At 39.6% G+C, this 19,639-nt stretch overlaps 1 protein-coding gene across 10 annotated transcripts in view; it reads right to left on the minus strand.

The window, feature by feature from the left end:
- LOC117428010 (tight junction protein ZO-1-like) overlaps positions 1-19,639 on the minus strand; it is an 89,781-nt gene that overhangs the window by 57,289 nt on the left and 12,853 nt on the right. For all 10 annotated transcript variants that reach the window (XM_058995249.1, XM_058995248.1, XM_058995254.1 and 7 more), the window contains one exon: positions 17,835-17,967. In XM_058995249.1, the coding sequence (XP_058851232.1) occupies positions 17,835-17,967 (133 nt within the window). The remainder of the gene's footprint in view (positions 1-17,834; positions 17,968-19,639) is intronic.

The raw sequence follows: 19,639 nt of genomic DNA on the forward strand, positions 1-19,639 counted from the left end.
GACATGTCTAATGCTGCTGTTGCTTCAAGCTTTTCATTTACACGCGGCTGCATATGGAATTGAGGCTGATGTCAATGATTCATTTCTTTCACTTTGTAAAATCGTTTGTTTTAAACTGTAATCAAAAATAATTGAAAAAAGTCTATATTTGAGGTAATTCACTGCGAAAGGAAACACTGACTAACTTACGGAATTTTCTGTCTGGTTCGAGTTTTGTTTCATTACATAAACTATACTTAAGAGTAAAAATGTATACTGTAGTATATTTAAGGATCACATGTTATGTGATTATACACTGAGATGACATAACGCTAAACAAGGACGCTATAGAGCATTGAAGAACGAATCCAACTCTTGGATGCACGTGAGTCAACAAGGCAAGAAGAAATTGCTCCTGACATCTGCCTCTGTATATTACACCTTAGGTACCTCACCACCAACAGCAGAAAGCACAGTACTGAACCATCTTGCATGTTCAGTACACTTCATCCATAGACTGCTGAAGCAGGACATACCACTCCGTTATTGAAGACACGTTCTAACACCACGCTGAACATACTTTCGGAGATCTTTTATAAACAGCAATTTCCTGAAAGGTGAAGGGAATGTTTTGTTATATAAAAGCAACTCCTGGAGCACTAGCAGCATTGGTCTGCTTTTCTGAGGAGCTTTCTGAAGATTCCCAACCCCAGTAGTTCTAATACTGTTCACTGAAGGCATTGAGAAACACATACCTCATATTGGACATTGTGTAGAAATAACATAGAGTACTGTAATAAACAAGTCAGTTTGAGAACATCTATTTATTTAAAAAAAACAGACGCGTGGTACAGATTGGTCACTCTATGGAACCGGTATTAACTACCCCATTTATTCACCTCTTAGGAAATTATCTCTAAAGTTTCCACAGCATTAAGATCTGCTGAGCGGTGTTTGCTGATTTCTACATCCTTGTACAAAATGGCAGTTCTATCCTTCCCTGCACTAACCGCTATTTATTTGATAGATGATACTGCTTTTACGAGAAAACCATTCAAGTAATACACCTAACCCTAGCATGTGATGTGTCTTTAAAGTCATGAGGAGATATCAGATCAGGATCTCACTGGCATGGGGAAGGCAGTTACCCCCTGGGAGAAGAACTGAATGATATACCACAGCAGCTCGCACAGCACATGCTGCAGGACTGGAAGCAGCCATCGGCATGCAGTGTGCATGTGACTCAATTGGAAGCTGCCCCAGTATTGTCTCCACCTCACTTATGTCAATGCTGGGGAGCAGTGCTATAGAGGTCATGTGATGGGTTATTGTATGAAGTGGGGGGTTGACTTGAATTTACACAGCTGTAAAGTGCCTTCAGTTCAAACAGCCAGGATCTCTGCTGTTGTAACCCCTTAGTGGCTGTACTCAGAAACAAAACTTTTTGTTCGTACAGCGCTCCCTCAATTATTTCATGATTCAAAAATTCACAAATGTGGTTCATTTAAGGGTTAGGCTGCATTTAAATTGTATAAGTGCATTTAAATTGTATATTGTCTGTAAAAGGAAAAATATGCATGTCCCCAATTTAAGTAAAAAACAAAACAAAAAAAAACAACAAAGGGCTATTTACTCCAAATCGTCATTAGCACATCTTTTTCTGATAGAAAAAAATGGCATTTCTAAGCCAAATACTGAACAATGTTAAAGTAATCACAAGCCCTTAAATTAAATGTCTGAGTTGTTCATTTCTGGGTTGGTAACTTTACTGCAGTCAGCTGTGCTAATGGTAATTCTGAGTCAGTGGCTTTGAGGATGTAGCCCAAAATGTTATTCAGCACAACCATAAGGGACCCAGTAATAATGTTCATAATACAAACAAGAGATAAGCAGGCGTAAAGGCTTAGTTTAAGTGCACTTGGGTAATGGTAGCTTAATTAATAAAACACATTGAAGTGATCATTAATGGCTTTTATTTTCCACATTCCTAAAATAAACACATGACTTTGCCTCCTTCTTCTCTTCTAAAATCTCAGATATCCGCAAACTCTTTAACACCTCTTCCTCCCCCGCACCCCCTCCTGCTCCAACCCCTACACCCACTGCATCCCCTACTAACTCACCCTCCTTCTCCACCTTCTCACCCCTCTCAGACTCTGACCTCTCCTCCCTGCTCCAGGGTCACAAACCCACCACGTGTGCCCTGGACCCCCTCCCCACTCACGTCTTTCAAACTGCTGCTCCTGCTCTACTTCCCTTCATCTGCTCCCTTCTCAACACCTCTCTCCTTTCTGGTCTCTTTCCCTCTGCCTTCAAAAAAGCCTCTATCACTCCCCTCCTCAAAAAACCTACCCTCGACCCCACCTCCCTCCAGAGCTACCATCCTGTCTCCCTCCTACCCTTCCTCTCCAAAACCCTCGAGCGGACTGTACACCGCCAGCTCTCTGCTTTCCTGTCCAACCACTCTCTGCTCGACCCTCTCCAATCTGGCTTCCGCTCTGCTCACTCCACTGAAACCACCCTCCTGTCTGTCACCAACTCACTAAAGTCTGCCCGAGCTGCCTCTCTCTCCTCTGTCCTAATTCTCCTCAACCTCTCTGCTGCCTTTGACACTGTTGATCACTCTATTCTACTATCATCTCTTGCTGACCTGGGGATCTCTGCCACTGCTCTGGCCTGGTTCTCCTCCTACCTCTCCAACTGCACTTACCAGGTAACCTGGCGTGGAGCAACCTCCACACCTCGCCCTCTCTTAACAGGAGTCCCCCAAGGGTCAGTCTTGGGTCTTCTCCTGTTCTCTCTCTACACCCGCTCCCTGGGCCCCCACATCGCATCTTATGGTTTCTCATACCATTTCTATGCTGATGATGCTCAGATTTTCCTCTCCTTCCCCACCTCTGACTCCACCATCCCCTCCCGTATCTCTACCTGTCTGTCTGCTATTTCCTCCTGGATGCACTCGCATCACCTCAAACTCAACCTCTCTAAATCTGACCTCCTTTTCTTTCCCTCCTCCTCCTCCCCCTCCTCTGATCTCTCTATCTCTGTTCCTCTGGAATCTACCACACTCTCTCCCTCTTCCTCCGCTAAGAACCTCAGAGTCACCCTGGACCCCTGCCTCTCTTATTCCCAGCACATCTCCACTCTGGCACGCACTTGCTGATTCTTCCTGAGCAACATCCGAAGAATCCGACCCCTCCTCACCAACTACGCCACCCAGCTCCTGGTCCAGGCCTTGGTGCAATCCCGCCTAGACTACTGCAACTCCCTCCTGGCTGGCCTCCCTGCGTCCGCCACCCGTCCGCTCCAGCTCATCCAGAACTCTGCTGCCCGCCTGGTGTTCTCTCTGTCTCGCTTCTCCCATGCAACTCCACTACTCCGCTCACTCCACTGGCTCCCGATCACCGCTCGCATCCAGTTCAAGACTCTTGTACTAGCCTACAGATGCCTTGACCAGACTGCACCCAGCTACCTCCAGACCCTCATCTCTCCCTACACCCCCACTCGACCTCTCTGCTCTGCCTGCACTAGAAGACTGGCTCTACCTCCTCTACGCTCCCCTGCCTCCAGAGCCCGCTCCTTCTCCACCCTCGCTCCACAGTGGTGGAATGACCTTCCCACATATATCAGGACTGCCCAGTCCCTGACCACATTCCGGCGCCTCCTTAAGACTCACCTCTTCAGACAGCACCTGTAGAACTCCTCTGTTTTTCCCCTGGGACACTTATCACCCTTCCTTAAATGCGCTTTACTTGCTCTTATCTGCCCCCTATTTTACTGCATTTAATCCTGTACTTCAGAGTACTGTAATCTGCCAAGTGTTTAATCTGTAGTATTTTGTATTTAATTATATCCTGATGTAACTATCACTGACACTGTTATCTGCTGTATTATTGAATTGTATTTTGTCACACTTGTACTTGCTTGAACCAAAGTCGTTGTATTTATTTTGCTCCTAATTGTATTATTACTTGTACTGTGATACTTGAAATGTATTTGCTTACGATTGTAAGTCGCCCTGGATAAGGGCGTCTGCTAAGAAATAAATAAATAATAATAATAATAACATATGTAACATGTTATTTAGGAAAAGAAGGGGGTATTTTTATTATCTAAACAGAGGTGTATCTTAATGCTGCCACCTTTTAACTATATTAATCCTGCTGGTGTTTTCAAAGTAACACCACTAAATACAGTGAACATAGAAAGGTTTTAACGTGATGGTATTTAGATCTTCCAATTTTTTGATCATTAAAATAGACCTCATAGTGTTTAAATGGCTCACTTGCGGTGGTACAGTACAAGCTGGAGAAGGTACCTTTGTATGCTATAAAGCTACTGAAGTGTATTTTACATGCTAGGCTGGATTATCATAAAATGTATTGTCTTATCTTGTGCGTCAAAATAAACGAATGAATGAATAAATGCATTTTAATTCTCATAAAATTAACATAAACAAAGTGCAGAAATAGATTAATTAGGTTATGTTTTAACAGATGCTCAGTCAATCAATCTCCTTGTCATGCTAGTATGTAAACTGATAGCATAGTATATGTATGCTGTATTATTTTTTTACAGATTCCATCGTTTTCTTTTTGCAGGACTACACATAAACAGGATGCTGATGCATCTATCGGAACACTGTGAACTGCAAGGCCTAGAGCCAAAACAACCAAAGATTACTTGTCTTGCGAATGTCAAGTCTAGTTTCAGCATCGAAGCAGCCTTGTAGCCTCGTTGTTAAGAGACACAACTTTTTTTTTTTACCACATCACCTTAAAGTGTATTTATATCATATCATTTATATATCAGTTTAATTTCAAAATATTTAGCTAACTGCACTTGCATTCGTGCAAACCCACTTCCGAGGAAATGGTATGATCCAAAAGCCAATTAGCGTTTCCTGGAGAAAAAATAAAATAAAAAATTAAGAAAACCCAAAACAATTCTGTGGAAAAAAGACAAAATGAGTTCTAGAAATCTACAGAGAAACGGAAAAAAGCAAGATGAGAATTACTGTAGGATTTACAAATAACTAAGCCTGACATTTATGACCTTTTTGCTATAGCCACGTGAATTCTATTTAAAGATAACCTTTATTTCTATCCTACTGTTGAGATTTTTTAAAAAAAAATGCACTTAGTAAACAGGCTCTAGTAAATCTCAAGTAATGCATGTATGTATATTTAATTAGGCATTGGTCTGTTTGAAACACAATGCTAAAGTTAAAACATATAATTAAAGCATTTTAGGACTGGAGGAAGCACCCTTTCTCTAAGGGGATGAGGGAGCAGTTCAGTCTACCCTGGACTGGAGGAAGCACCCTTTTCTAAGGGGATGAGAGAGCACTTCAGTCTACCCTGGACTGGAGGAAGCACCCTTTCTCTAAGGGGATGAGGGAGCACCCTTTCTCTAAGGGGATGAGAGAGCACTTCAGTCTACCCTGGAATGGAGGAAGCACCCTTTCTCTAAGGGGATGAGGGAGCACTTCAGTCTACCCTGGACTGGAGGAAGCATCCAAATTGAATGGAAAACCAGAGTTATAGGGCAAGCATTTACCAAGTATTTGTGGTATGCATTCATACAATCTCAAAACAATTTAGCCAAGTGCATAACATTTAAAAGCAATAGTAGGATGTATTAGCTGGCCAGCCAGTCAAGAGATCACAGCATTAAAATCAGGTCTCTTGACAATGTATCTTGTTAAGGCTTTCTTTAAATGTTTTCCCCCAGCCACTTATGAAGGGGGAGCACAGGTTGGGTTAGAGACTGCAGGACAGGCTGGAAAGGGGCGCAGATGGACACATTTGTGCTGCTTGAGGGTCTGTAGTCCATCTGGCACCAAATATTTGCTTCCATCAAGATCAAAGCGTCATTGGAACCCTTGGGTGGGGTGAGTTGTGTTTCCTCATGTTTCTTTGCGTTTCCTTTTTGGCAGCAGGTCGAGCTGTCTGCCTTAAGTCAATTTGTGGGTGGGAGGGCAGTAACAGTTGTGTGAAACCCCAAACAAGTACAATATTTAAAGTTATTAATTAATGCCAAAATGTTGCTTACTTGCCTACGTATATTGTAAAGTGTTAGCCAAGAATAACAGTGTAGACAGGCAGTCTGCCTCCGACATGGGTTTCCATGGAAACCCATCTCAAGCAATCACAGGAGGAGGAGATAGTTTAAAAAAAAAACCTCTGATAAGCAGCATCTTTAAACAGTCTTATCACCAACTGCCAGGTGGTCCCTGCAAGCGAGCTGAAGGACTCGAGGCAGTTGATGCATTGCCCATGACAACCACTTGACATGCACTCAGTACAGTACATAAGAAGAGGCACCCCCAGGCCAGTAATGTTTTACATGGAAGGGCAAGCAACATCCCAGGTTCTGCACTATTTCAGCTATAACAAGTGTAGCATCGGAGAGGAGCAGTTGGGAAATGGTGCTCCTCAGGACATACACTGACAGTTTTTCCATTGCTTATATTATAACAATCACAAAGAAATGCATTTATGAGATGAGCTGTGGGCATCAGACTAATGTCATATAGTTTGTTGCAAAATGATTCCATAAGCATCTAAGATAAGCCTAATCATCAGTGTGAAAGGCCAGTAAACATATTGAAAATTCTGCGGTCACACACTATGGAAACACAGTGAAAATTGTAGACAACTTTTCTTCAAAAAGGCTGTAATTTTGGTCTTCCCAGTGGTTGAAGATTTATAGATTTCTTCCCTTGGTACAGCTTATCTCTGTGGCATTCCAGAAAGATAATGCAGTCGTGCTAAAGCAGTGAAATGTATCAAACCTACAACTTGAGTTTCGCAAATAACAAGAACATACAGAAGACTAAGCTGAAGACTAAAGGCTGAATAGTTAACTTCATTGTGCAAGTGTTAAGAGGTGCTCCCCACCTAAAATCATTACAGATATCCCAAGTAAAATGACATGTCTAGGATAGTAAAAATATGATACGCTACAAGCACTGGAAACATTCAGTCTTTAGTGAAGAAAAGTGTCAAGGCTCATAACTCCTAATAACGTAATATTTCCATCTCTGTACTGAGAGCAACTCGGCTACAGAGAATTACAAAATGGATTATTAAACAAGAAAAATCAGAACTTAAGCAAACGGTTACTAATGCATTAAGAAAAGGACCAAAACGATTGTGTCCTAATCTTTTTTTTTATTTTTTTATGGCAAGATAAATTGTAATTTAAAGCGTTACTGTATATAACACAGATTTCCTGTGATAAAATGCAGTATTGTTTCTACAGTATGTTTATAAAATACTGTTCAAGATGGAAGGGGTAGTTTAATCTGGTGCCAGCAGTGGAATTGCAGTAATTCCTAATACCTGGTCATTTCATTTGCACAGAAGCGTGCAGCAATATCACTTTGGTAACAATCCCCCTATTTGATTACTGATCCAACGCAGGAGCCTTAAAACATCTAAAAAACTGTGAAAGACAACAACAGTGCAGTAAGTGAGAATTATACAGTAAGTAGTGAGAATGTTATTAAAGTGTAGGGGTACTCGCAGACATTTTTAGTTGTAGTAGTAATATGTATCAGCCATACACATGTTTTTTAACATGAAGATTATGAGACTAACTGATCACATGCCATCCTCTGAATACCCAACAGCACACTAATCCCTGTCTCTGAATGCCAGAACGGCCCTCGATGTGCAGTGGTATTTAGCGTCTGACTAATTTTCATATATCCCACCAGTCATTCTTATTGCTAATACTCTGTACAAGAGATCTAATGCCAAGTGATTATGTTATGCTGTTTCAGCACATTTTGCCATTTGAAAAGAGAAAAGGCTGCAAGTCAACTGGTGGCTTCACGTTCAAAAGATGAGCTGATGAGCTCAGCAAAAAAACTCAAAAAGCCGCTAAGCGGGAGGAATCAGGAATCACTGATTGATCAACTGACACTGAGCAGGCCACATACCTGCTGGGCCTGATAAGAGTTCATGTATTGTTGCACTTAGCATTCTTCTGCGAGCAAATACTACTGCCTTTGACTTTAATCTACATGCACTGGACTTTGTAAAAGTGTTTTTTTTTTAAAATAAAAAATCAATAAAAAACTAGGGTAAAGTTCAACATTTACTATGGTACAATAGGTGGGTTTAAAAACATTATTTGACAAATATAGATAGGCCTAAGTATTTTTACTTGAGATTACCCGAGTTGACAAAAACATTCTCAGGTGTGATGCAAGTATTTTTTTTAATAAACAGTTAACTATATAAACAAAACGAACCCTCTATTGGAGCTTAAAGTTCAGAGGCTTAAAGTTCAGAAGAAGGTGACTTCAACAGTACAACCTGCAACGTGTGTGTTTTGAGGAAGCTTAACTTGTATTGTGCTTTAATCAATCAGTCAGTACAATATCATCTTGTGCCAGCTAATCTACCTCTATATTAACCTGGAATTCCCCCAGGTCAACTAAATACTATTGGTTTCGGTAGTACAGCGATAAGGACACTAGATTGCAAGCCTAGCCAATTGAATCTACAGTATACAGAAAAATGCAGGTAAATTACAGCACGTGGACATTCATGTCAGTGTAGGATATCAAACTGCTATTCTATTGTTAATATGAAACCTTCTGTTTGATATAAATTGCAGTATGGCAATACAATGGGTGTCACATTATTGATTAACGATGTAGGGTCCATGTAAACATTTCTAGTCATCCGACCAGTTCCACAGATCTTAATGCAAAAGTGCATTATTGACGTTTTAGTAAACAAATGCCTTTGGGAATGGTCAGGTATGGTTAATAAGTAATTCCGGTTGTGAAAGGCTGGGCCCATAATTCAATGAATAAATGAGAAAATGTAAACTTTAAAATGGGGCAGGAGCTTGCATGTGGTTTTGCAAAATGTCTGGTTTTAAGTTTCACTTTTTTACATTGATTTAGGTAACTATTAGGTATATAATAATTGTATTCAAAACTTTATCCATGGATATACATGTCCCACGAGCTGAATATTCTGCTCTTCATCCGCGGGAATGCCAGCAGTCTGATGTAGCGGCTGTTTCATATGCTTGTTATTAAGGAGGGCCCCCCATGAAATACAAGTCATTAGGATGAAGAGCTAGTGAATTCGGAGAGCAATCATTTGGTCTTGCAGAATGCTTTGTTGCAGCAGCTCAGTGTCTCTGGTGTGTGCTGTGTGTGAAAGGACATTATCTTGCTGGAATGTGTAATCGTCATCACCAAAAAGCTGCCGACTGACATTTGCATGCTTAGCGCTGTACAAATTCTGGTTCCTTGTACAAAAAGATCTTGAGAACTTGTGGGAAGATTTTCCTGCGGTCCTAGCTAACTAACTAAGCAATCTGATTAAAAGAATCAGTTCATTTTTAGCATAGTTTGTGAAAAGGTTTTCAGCATTGTCTCACAGTTATTTATGGTACTGCTTTATGACCTTGATTAAAATCCCTAAAGTCAATGCGGAAACTCCTTTGATGAATGGTACAGCATGGTAGTTAAATTTAAGGTAATTTCAAGGATTCTGAAGGGTAGGCACTTGAAAGTAATAATTAGCAGTGTATTTGTATTTTAGTAATGATTTTACAATCCATGATGAAAAGAGAGATTGGCCAAATGCTAACATACAAAGCAGGATATTTTTCTTTTTTTTACTGTGCATCAGTCTGTTTGGCAGTGGAACCTATGGCAGTTACTGGAACGTCAGCTTCAGTTCATTAAATCTCCTGGCTTCTGCTGTGCCGAAGCAATTATGCGCTAAGCAACGCACGTTCATCTTGGAATTTCATCTACATTCATCTTTAGCTGCCCAGGATACAGCACTGCTCCTTATTAATCTATAGTAGAAATGCGTGGCATGGAAGAATAAACACAGTTCTGAACAGACATTAACACCACCAAGTCAAACATTTGAAACATCTTGCTGAACTTCAATAAAACTAAATTTGAACTTCCTGAATTATTTTTAAATAAACATTATCGCTGCAGAACGAAGGCTCCCACAGCGTAGCTCCCACAGGGTAGTGCTGCGTGCACAACTCTTAGTGTTTCACTGACCCTCAACACCCCTACCACGTGACCATAATACCCCACGAACCTTAGGTTTAGGGTTAGGTTATTGTTATGAAATAAACTTTGTTTTAGTACCTAAGTTTATCACCCTTATGTGACCAGGCTGTAGCATATAATGATGATGTCTGTTACGAGTTGCGCACGCAGCACTACCCTGTGTGAGCTACGCTGTGTGAGCCTTTGTTCTGCAGTAATACCCCTCTCACTACAGATGACCTGCAGATACATTTTCAAGTTGTAAAACTCTGCCCTCTGCAGGATCTAAGTAATAAATAATTCAGTTTGTAACTAATGTCAAACCGGAGAAGGCTGTGGGCAAAAGCCTTGGGCAGCAGTGTGGAGTAGTGGTTAGGGCTCTGGACTCTTGACCGGAGGGTTGTGGGTTCAATCCCTGGTAGGGGACACTGCTGCTGTACCCTTGATCAAGGTACTTTACCTAAATTGCTCCAGTAAAAACCCAACTGTATAAATGGGTAATTGTATGTAAAAATAATGTGATATCTTGTAACAATTGTAAGTCGCCCTGGATAAGTGCGTCTGCTAAGAAATAAATAATAATAATAACAACATGTAAGCACATAGTACTGGAAATATATATGGAAATATCTAACAAACAAAACTGTAAAGTTTTACTTCTATTCAAGTTACTTAGCATCCAAGCCCATCTTCAAATGACCAACCATTCACTGCTGTCAAAACACGCTTGACTGCCCAGTGAATAGCATACACCCTTGCCACCTTGCACACTCAGATTTTCAGCAGGTAAATTAGCTAGACAGCTTCTAAAAGAATGGCTGTCACCCCTCCCCCAATTACTTGATTCAGCCTTTCAATAATAAAACAATTGGTTTAGATCCCATAGTAAGCACAAGGATAAAAACAGACCAGACAAAGACTTTGAATATCTGTAATAAAATCTTAACATCATTCATGTCAATTTTCAATTCACCAACCTACCCTACCCTTATTTCCGGCTTTTAGGCCAAAGTTGAAGGTTTAAGCATTTAACCTCAGCATCATCTACTTAACAGATGATCTATAGGCAGATAAGCACGTTTTTGGCACAAACAAACACAAACACAGGATCTCAACCTGACTGGTGTTATCAGGATAAAACCATGTGCAAACACACCACAGCTGCACTGCAGAGCAACATCTGGGCAGAACATTCCACCACAGGTAGGACACCCGAGAAGAACATTTGATCCTAACTGAACTCAACTGCAACAACCTCTCCTGATAAATTCATTCTGAGCAGCTGAGCTTTGGAAAGGCAGGGGGTATTTTCATGCATAGAAGCTCCTTGTTGCTGCTGCTGCTGCTGCAGAAAAAAAAATCTATATATTATCTTGAAAATTAGAAAAAATAAGAAACAGGATCATAGAAATAATATTATCTTGCCGCTTCTGTAGATAGTGTTTCTCAACTTAAATTTCTTGTTTCCAGGTGGAATGTATAAAAAAGGATATACAATGCTCCCTCGCTATAACGCTGGTCTCGGGGGACAAACAATATGAGCGTTCTAACCAAAGAGCGTTATAAACGGGGGATGGGGTGGGGGGTGCCGCGGGACACATAACAACACACATCGTATAGTGAAGCAAAAATGTAACTTTATGTGAACTAACCATGCATAAAGCACCATGTAATCAACGCTCTATTTTTTACAATAAGAAAAAAAAAGTCGGCCAGGGTATCCTCGGCTCACCGCGCACCAGCGACCCCTGTGGACTGGCTGGGCGCCTGCGGGCTTGCCTGTAAGCTACCCATAGCTGCGTTGTCCTCTGACGCTGTAGCTCTGGGTTGGCTGCATGGCAGGCCTGCAGAGTGAAAAGAAGCTGAAAAGAAGCTAGTTGTGAGCTGAGCCTAAATACAATTGGCCATTTCAAATTGGGAGAAAAACAGGGTAAAATCAATTGCCGATTACTAAATTTATTACAAAAAAATAATAATAATATAACTGTTTTTACTGATAAATAGTAAAATGATAGAAATTTCTGACTCTGTGTGGTAAATAAAAGGGAAATGTATAGAATTAAATAATAATGAAGCCTGTTCTTCTCTTAATATTAGCAACTAGTTCACAACGTCAAGGAATAGGATTTATGACAGAACTGCGTATCACACGACATGATGCATTTGTAAATTACAGAAGTGCTAGACAACAAACAGGCTTTAAAAATAGTGCAATCATGTGACACAATGAAAAAGATTATTTCCAAGGTATTTTTGGTACAGCACTGACAATGCAAACAATTCCTATAAAACATCCTGTCCAAACAACGTGAACGTGAACATCGGCAGCAGTCATTTTTAAAGCTGACAGCTTTCCCTTGCTCCATGCAAATAACATAATCATTTAGCTTGCAGGTTTGCAGATATAACATATATCTTTGTAGTGTGAACACTGAATGCACATGGTGGTTTTATTGTAAAGATGCAAGGCGCGCTATATATTGTGCAGACCGCATTCATGGTAATGAGCTGCTATTTATAACTCTGCTTTGGATTTTATTTTTTTGAAATGACCTGTGGGCTCTGCTGCATTTTCAGTCATTATAAATGCATTTGCATTTGCATTACATCAGCTTTGAAGATGGCGTTGGCTATACATTTTATCCAACATGTTGTATTTCCATTTTATGGGTGGTGGGCCAGATGCCTCATTATTTTGTCAGCAGTGCGCCTGTGCAGCTGAATAAAGAAGACGACTTCCTTTGAGGTATAAGAAAATGCTTAAGACACTCTACCTCAGAATAAAATGTACATTTCAACCTCAACAAAAACAAACAACTATTGTAACCAGTGTTGCTGTAGAAGTGTTGTAGTAGCACAAATGGCTGTTATATAAATAGGTAGGATAAAGATATCTGGGGCAGGTTTGTATGCAGCTCTGGCCAAAAGTTTTGCATCACCCTATATAATTAACAAATTGTGCTTCGTAAAGTCGAATGAAGCCTGCTGAATAATGTTACGTTAACATATTGAATTACATATTGCTTTGTAGTTTTCAATATACTTAACAAAACACTGCCTAAATCTAACATGTATCAATATGATTTTGTCGTTTCTTTGATTACATCTCAATCCTAAAATTCTAGGGGATGCAAAGCTTTTGGCCATCGCTGTAGTATTTACAGCAGGTTATCCTGTAACTGGTCAAACTGTAATGCAACGGGAGTCGTGTTTACATTTCTGCACTCCAGTCAAGCAGTGTGGACTGTATTGCTTTCTTTTCAGTGCAAAGGGCAAGCGCCCTGTTGGCCACTCCATTTTTGTTTTCCAACAGATTTGCAGAAAATTAGGGCTAAATATAAATCCCTATCTGGCTAGTATTTCCCTGGCTGTTTTTTAGGTTGTTGCCAATTAACTTCTCTAATCCTTACCTTACTTGTACTTGCATAGGTCAGACAGTAGGTCAGACATACACATCAGATTAATCAAGCCCAGGCTCACTGTGACGCGCCTCTCTTAAGGCCAGTGAAGCAGCTCTCTTTTCAAATGCAGATTATCTTGGATTAATTTTAAGGTTCGTTAAGGATCCCGCGTGATGCTTTACGATAAGATCGCTATATTAATTAAGGTCTTTGTTTAGCAATAATTAGATTAATGGGACATGGCTCTGAGTGCCTACCATTTGGTGGTTTACAGCTATAAGTTACTTAGAAACACAGACCCATCAATAATTAACTTTTTTTAAGACAACTAAATAGTTATCAGACAACTCTGTTTTTATCTAATACACCTTATTTACTTTCTACTAAAGGATAAAAGCTTGCAGAAGAAAGGCTATATTAATGTTTAATTTCCAACCTTGCATTTTTCTGTATTTACCGCACTCATTTTATATTTTGTGTAACATATTCTGTTTATAATTAGTAGGTGTCACTTTTGCTGCTGTACAATGTGTTTGCCACAAATACGTTAGTATGAAGTCTATGGTATATATGAAACAGCTGATGCTGTTAAATAATTCTGAACCAGTAAAAGCCAATGTGAAAGAGTGTGTTTGACAGACAAAATGCTTTCGTTGTTTTAATGAACATTTTACATGAAGATGTTTTTACATGTTTGTGGGCCGATGATTCCAATGGAGATCGAAAGTGTGCTTTTCACACACATTGTGCTGTTCTTTATAAACCACAAATTACACTTCTGTCTGAGAATTTTTGGTACTACTGTATATCTTAAGTTATTATTGACTAACACATACTCTTATTGGTTTACATGCAGTTATAAGTAGTGTAACCCAAAAAGCCATTTTATCTTACAGTATAGAATACAAACTTGGTAATGTAGCTGGAATCCCCAGCAATATAAGGTGTTGGATATAAAGTAAGAATCCTCTGTATATCGTGCATGTATACTAATCAACAATACAATAATCAAATAGTGCGGGACATGGCGAAAAAGAAAAGTATTAGAATATTAGGGCTGCAAAAATGTAGGAATGTTCACTCGTGGAAACTGAGAATCCTTATTCCTGGGTCTAGTTGAAGAAAAGCATGCACTGATATATTGTTCTGTCCAGATATGCTTTTCAGTTTTTTCTACTGACGCATACAAAAAATGTAGACATCAGACAAAACCCCCTGTAGCATCCAAAATATGTACTAACACTATACGTGCATATGTTAATAAACACAGAAACATAGCAAACTGGGTACCTAAAAATAAAATGCATTTGTTTAATTATTCTTACAAGATTTAGTCTGATGTTTGTTTGGGGTTTTTTTTGCATTTATGTCTACATGTATGTATTTATGTGTTTAATGGTTGTTGTATACAACTTCAGATGATCAGTAGGAGTTCTGAGTCCAATTAATTTCTTGCCTCAAGAAGCAGTAAGCAGCAGGGGGCTGTCGTCCTTCATGTATCTGGTAGCTGGCTGAGGCTGGTCTAGTACATAGCAAAGATCTATGCAACATGACTACTGCTCCTAATATACAGTTTCATAACCAAATCAGCAAGGTGGCTTCATTACCAGGAGAAAAACAGGCAGAAAACAGTGTTAATGTGCACTTTCTGTCTCATTTATTCTGGTTGCTTAAATTTAGCTTAATGGGAACATATGGTACACCCTTTAAATGCTAGCAACATCAGCAGCTTTCCCAGTTTAGAGACAAATTAAAGAGAACCATCCCATTGCACCAGGAGATGCAGATTAAGAAAACGTCACAGTTGCTTTCCTAGCTGAAAATCACTATGACCTCTACACTGAGGCATGGTAATAAAACCAGTATATTAGGTTGTTATCAATGACAAGGTAAGACAAAAATGAATATGCAGTGTGTACCTCACATGGTTTTGTTAATGGGCTATCCTTTACTTGAGCAATTAATTTCTTATGTAGATGGCATCTTTGAGATACATATAAAACATATAACATAAAAAGATGCATCTCCCTTTTGCAAATCAGTTTCACTAACAATGGTCAATAGAGAGGTAATAGTAGGCACTCTGTACATACTGCACAAATTGATGTCTCTCCATCAAATCGTGCACAAATTGATCCCCAAGTGGTAAAGGCACAATTCAAGAGGGAGCGTCACATTGGCTCAACTGCAAAACCAGCAGGAACTGTGTCCTGCTCAACAGCGGGCCCTACTGGCCAGGTGCCTGGTGAGCTCCAGGTGGCCTTTGCCCTCCAGAGCCCGGGATCTCAAGTTCCAGTCACTGGGTGTAAAGAGGCAATTGGCTTGGTCATGGGACCGGATAACACCCGCTGACCTTCAGTGCTCCTGAAATGTGGGGAATTCCTTCAGTGAGGGAATGCAATTGGACATTCTAAAATTGGGGAGAAAATTAAGGGTAAAAAAAATATCAATAAGTGGCGAGTCGATGGGCCCTTGTCACAGGGTGAAAAACATTACTTTGTTTTCTCCATTTCTGTACATTTGTGACTGTGACATTGAATTTGTCCTTAACTAGGATTCCCTCGAGTGATGCCTCGCTCACTCCGAGCATGATTGAAAGATGGCAAATGCGATCAATAACTGAACAGACATGGAGCTGATGCAATGGGCCTGCACTCTAGAGCTGTGGTGGTCCCTCTAGTCTGCATATAAAGGTCATTATGAGTCTCAAAAAACATCTTCTCTGCAACCATAGCTCTCCATGCTCTAAACAAGGCTATCAGCCCTCTATTTTCAGATGAAACACGAAACCAAGGGATGTTTGTTATCAAATTAGATAAGAAACATTAGGATCTGTGATGTATACAGCCCTATCCCCACCCCTGTATGGTACCTCAGCACTGATGCCTATGTTTCTTGCAAGGAGATTTTAATTATAGTTGAAACTGTGAATTGTCAATGTTGCGTTGTCTAAATGTAATAGTAACAAACTTCTCAGATAAAGATGACGAAAGCAAGTAGCTAACTCTGAACCACATTGCTTTAGTGATCTAGCATTGAGCCACGTGAGTCTAATCATTTTACTGCACAGTATATTATAACAATGATAAAAAGTTTGACTTCCTCCTGCAGCTAGGTTGACTTGGAAAGGTAACTGGTGCACTGAATACACATCTGTCAGACGAAGACGAACCACCGAGGGAAAGGAATATTAAATTGAAAGAATGTGCATTTCAAAGTTTAAAAAAATCTCAAAACCACGAAAAATACCCCAACAAACTGGTGGTGTCAAACATTCTACTATACTGAGGAGTTTTATGAATTCTATAGAACACATAATACAATAACACCACAGACTCCAGAGAACCATACACTGTTGTGCAATGGACTGCAGTAGCACTGTTCCCTATGGATACATTACATAATATCAAGCTGACAATTGAATCGCAGTACAGTAAATCATAGGCTTTACTTGTATGCTTATCCTTACATTAGGGATAAGATTGCATATGTGATTTCATAAATTGACCTGCAGTGTTTGATCCAGATTAATTTCTTTATCCCACCAGCTACAGTAAAGCTCAGCTGCTTTCCTGTCTATACTTTCAATGTTGTCATGTTTTTTAGGGCCATCTTCTTCCAGTTTATAGAATTCATTTGGCAGATTTATCTTTTCCTGTGCTTTAAAGACATAACATATGGAATTACGGAAATAGGTGTATTAGTGTGCATGTTTGCATGTATTTGCATTTGTGTGTGCTTGCTTAAATTTGTGAATATAGATGTGTTTTCTGTTTTATTGTTTTTGTGTGTTTGTTGTGTGTAGGTGTGGGACAATCTGTCTCTTGGATTAAAATACTAATCTAACACAAAATAGATTTTGTAACAGAATAACAATTTCACTAAGCATATGGTCAGTGCGTTTCAAACCTCAGAAAACAAAAAGTCACGCAAATGACTCCACAAGCACCCATTTGCCAGAGAAAAAACAAATCAGAACAGAATTAACTACTCACTTTTTCTGTCTTGCTGCCACTAAGAGATTAAAATACCAGAAATGCATAAGATTTATAGCAAACCATTCCCATGTGTCAAGTGGAAGTGATATTCTACAGTCAGCTAAAATCAGTGGGAAATCGGTGATGTCAAACTTTTATTTTTTCCAATTTTCATATTTTGAAGAAGTAGGATGCTGGAAGATTTTCAGTATTAAAAACTGCTTTTGTAAAATTCTAATAGATCCTTAAAGCACACTTTTCAAGGAGTGTAAAAAAATAACTAAAACACCAAAAAGGTGATTTTCCTCTGTGCCTTTTCTGTTCCAAGTTCTTCAAATTTTTGCAACTGAACTGATTTCTATTGTGAGCCACAAAACCATCCTCTTCGTGACTTATTTCAAGCTTCAGTTTAAACAACAGTGTACTTACATTGGAGTCAAGAAGCTCAATACTATCTAGGCTTTTGCTTCTGTGGATGCGACCCTTGATTCTTCTTAAGGAAGGTTTACCCTGACTTCCAGAAGAGGCACCAGCATTGGAGGTATCTGAGCTTGGAGTTACCCTACGAAACAAAACAAAAGCATGAAATCAGCTTTACTGCAAAGAATTAAGACCCTTGAAACATGCTACAGGCATGACTGAGAATATGAAAAACATACAAAGACCTTCTTTTAAAAAGGGCAATATTCCCTATTGAATGGAATGGCATTTGTGCACAATTGGTTTCAATGTCACCAGTATGCCTAGAGTCAGACTAGGCAAAGAACATGCCTTTCTGCTGCACCTATTATTCTTTCAAAGTTTCTTTTTAAAGCATGCCATATCAAGTTCCAGCATAAGATTATTAAACAGCTTCAGAAAACCCACATGGAGTCAAATGCAGGAAGTCCATGTACTGTATTATCTAAAACAGCTCTATGACCAGACTTTAGTTCAAGCTGGATAGAACTGTTTTGGACAGAACTGTTTTTTGATTTCATCTGAAGGGCTTTCTTTGATGTTAACAGCAGTCGCAGCATGTTCTTTATATGGATGGAAATCCATAACCATGTTCATTAAACTGCAAACACAAAGAGCAAGGAAGTGCCTGTGCTTTCAACAGTGCAAGACAATGTTATATATATAGCAATGCAGCTCCTGGCAATGGCACGTTGTCTTTGCTAAAATATACTGTATGAATACCTGTTTTTAAGAGAACAGATCCTATACAGTACGTAGGCGAAAAGGAAATCTGAGATTGTTTCAAGTATCAGGAATGAGGTGAAATGTTCCTGTGGAATGTCGATTAAAAAAATGGATAAAAAGAACAACACACGCAGCTCTGGCAGACATAAATATCCATACCTCTGATACATCCATTCACCGCTTTCTAGTTTTCATTTTGGGTAGCTGCCACACCATTCAGTCATACTTCTTTGACATCAACACATGCCACACTCTGAACAGATTTACTTTAATTGTGTATTACAACTAGAATCAAAACAAGACCCTCGTGGCATTCTTTACTTTAATGATGTGACCGACTAGAAAGAAAAAAGGAATGCAATGAGATGTTAAGTAATTGGAATAAATTAGCCTAGGGTATCAGAAGTCAATTTGTAAGACTGAAACAACAGCAATTCAAATCGAATCTAATTCTGCCCTTTTGGTTCACTTATCGTAAGAAGAAAGGTTATCTTATTAAACTTTAGATTACTCAGAATGGTGTACCCTAAATAACAAAAGTAACTCAAGGTACTTTCACAGATCTTCACTCAAAGAAGGTACGTCATATTTTACAGAAGTACCTAATTGCACTGAGATTTGTTTGGGGGAAGAAAAAAAAGCATACAATTGATAATGATCTGCAGCCAGCAAAGTAGAACACTAAAATGATGCTTTCTGTCTGTCAGTCCGTCTATATGCCCCCTATGTCCGTCTGTCCCTCCGTCTGTCTTTCATACTCCATAACACACAAACTAAGTGGGTTTTGGAGGACACTGTCACTCAGGTAGACTAAGGCATATACAGGGATTGTGGGAAACCTTGGACATTTGAGCTCCCAGTCAAAGTCACAGTATAGCAAGCCGATTCTCTGTTTTCAACGCTCTCACGATAGGAGTAGAACCGATGATCCAATTTGGATAACATTTTGTAGAATTATACAGTTAGGTACAAACTTGGTTCCTATTGCGTAAATCTGTGAACCGTAACTAGGGGAAAATAGCCTCTGTCGTCGCCTTTCTCAAAGTACA

This window comes from Acipenser ruthenus, chromosome 21 (assembly GCF_902713425.1).
Source record: "Acipenser ruthenus chromosome 21, fAciRut3.2 maternal haplotype, whole genome shotgun sequence".
Classification (NCBI taxonomy): Eukaryota; Metazoa; Chordata; class Actinopteri; order Acipenseriformes; family Acipenseridae; genus Acipenser; species Acipenser ruthenus.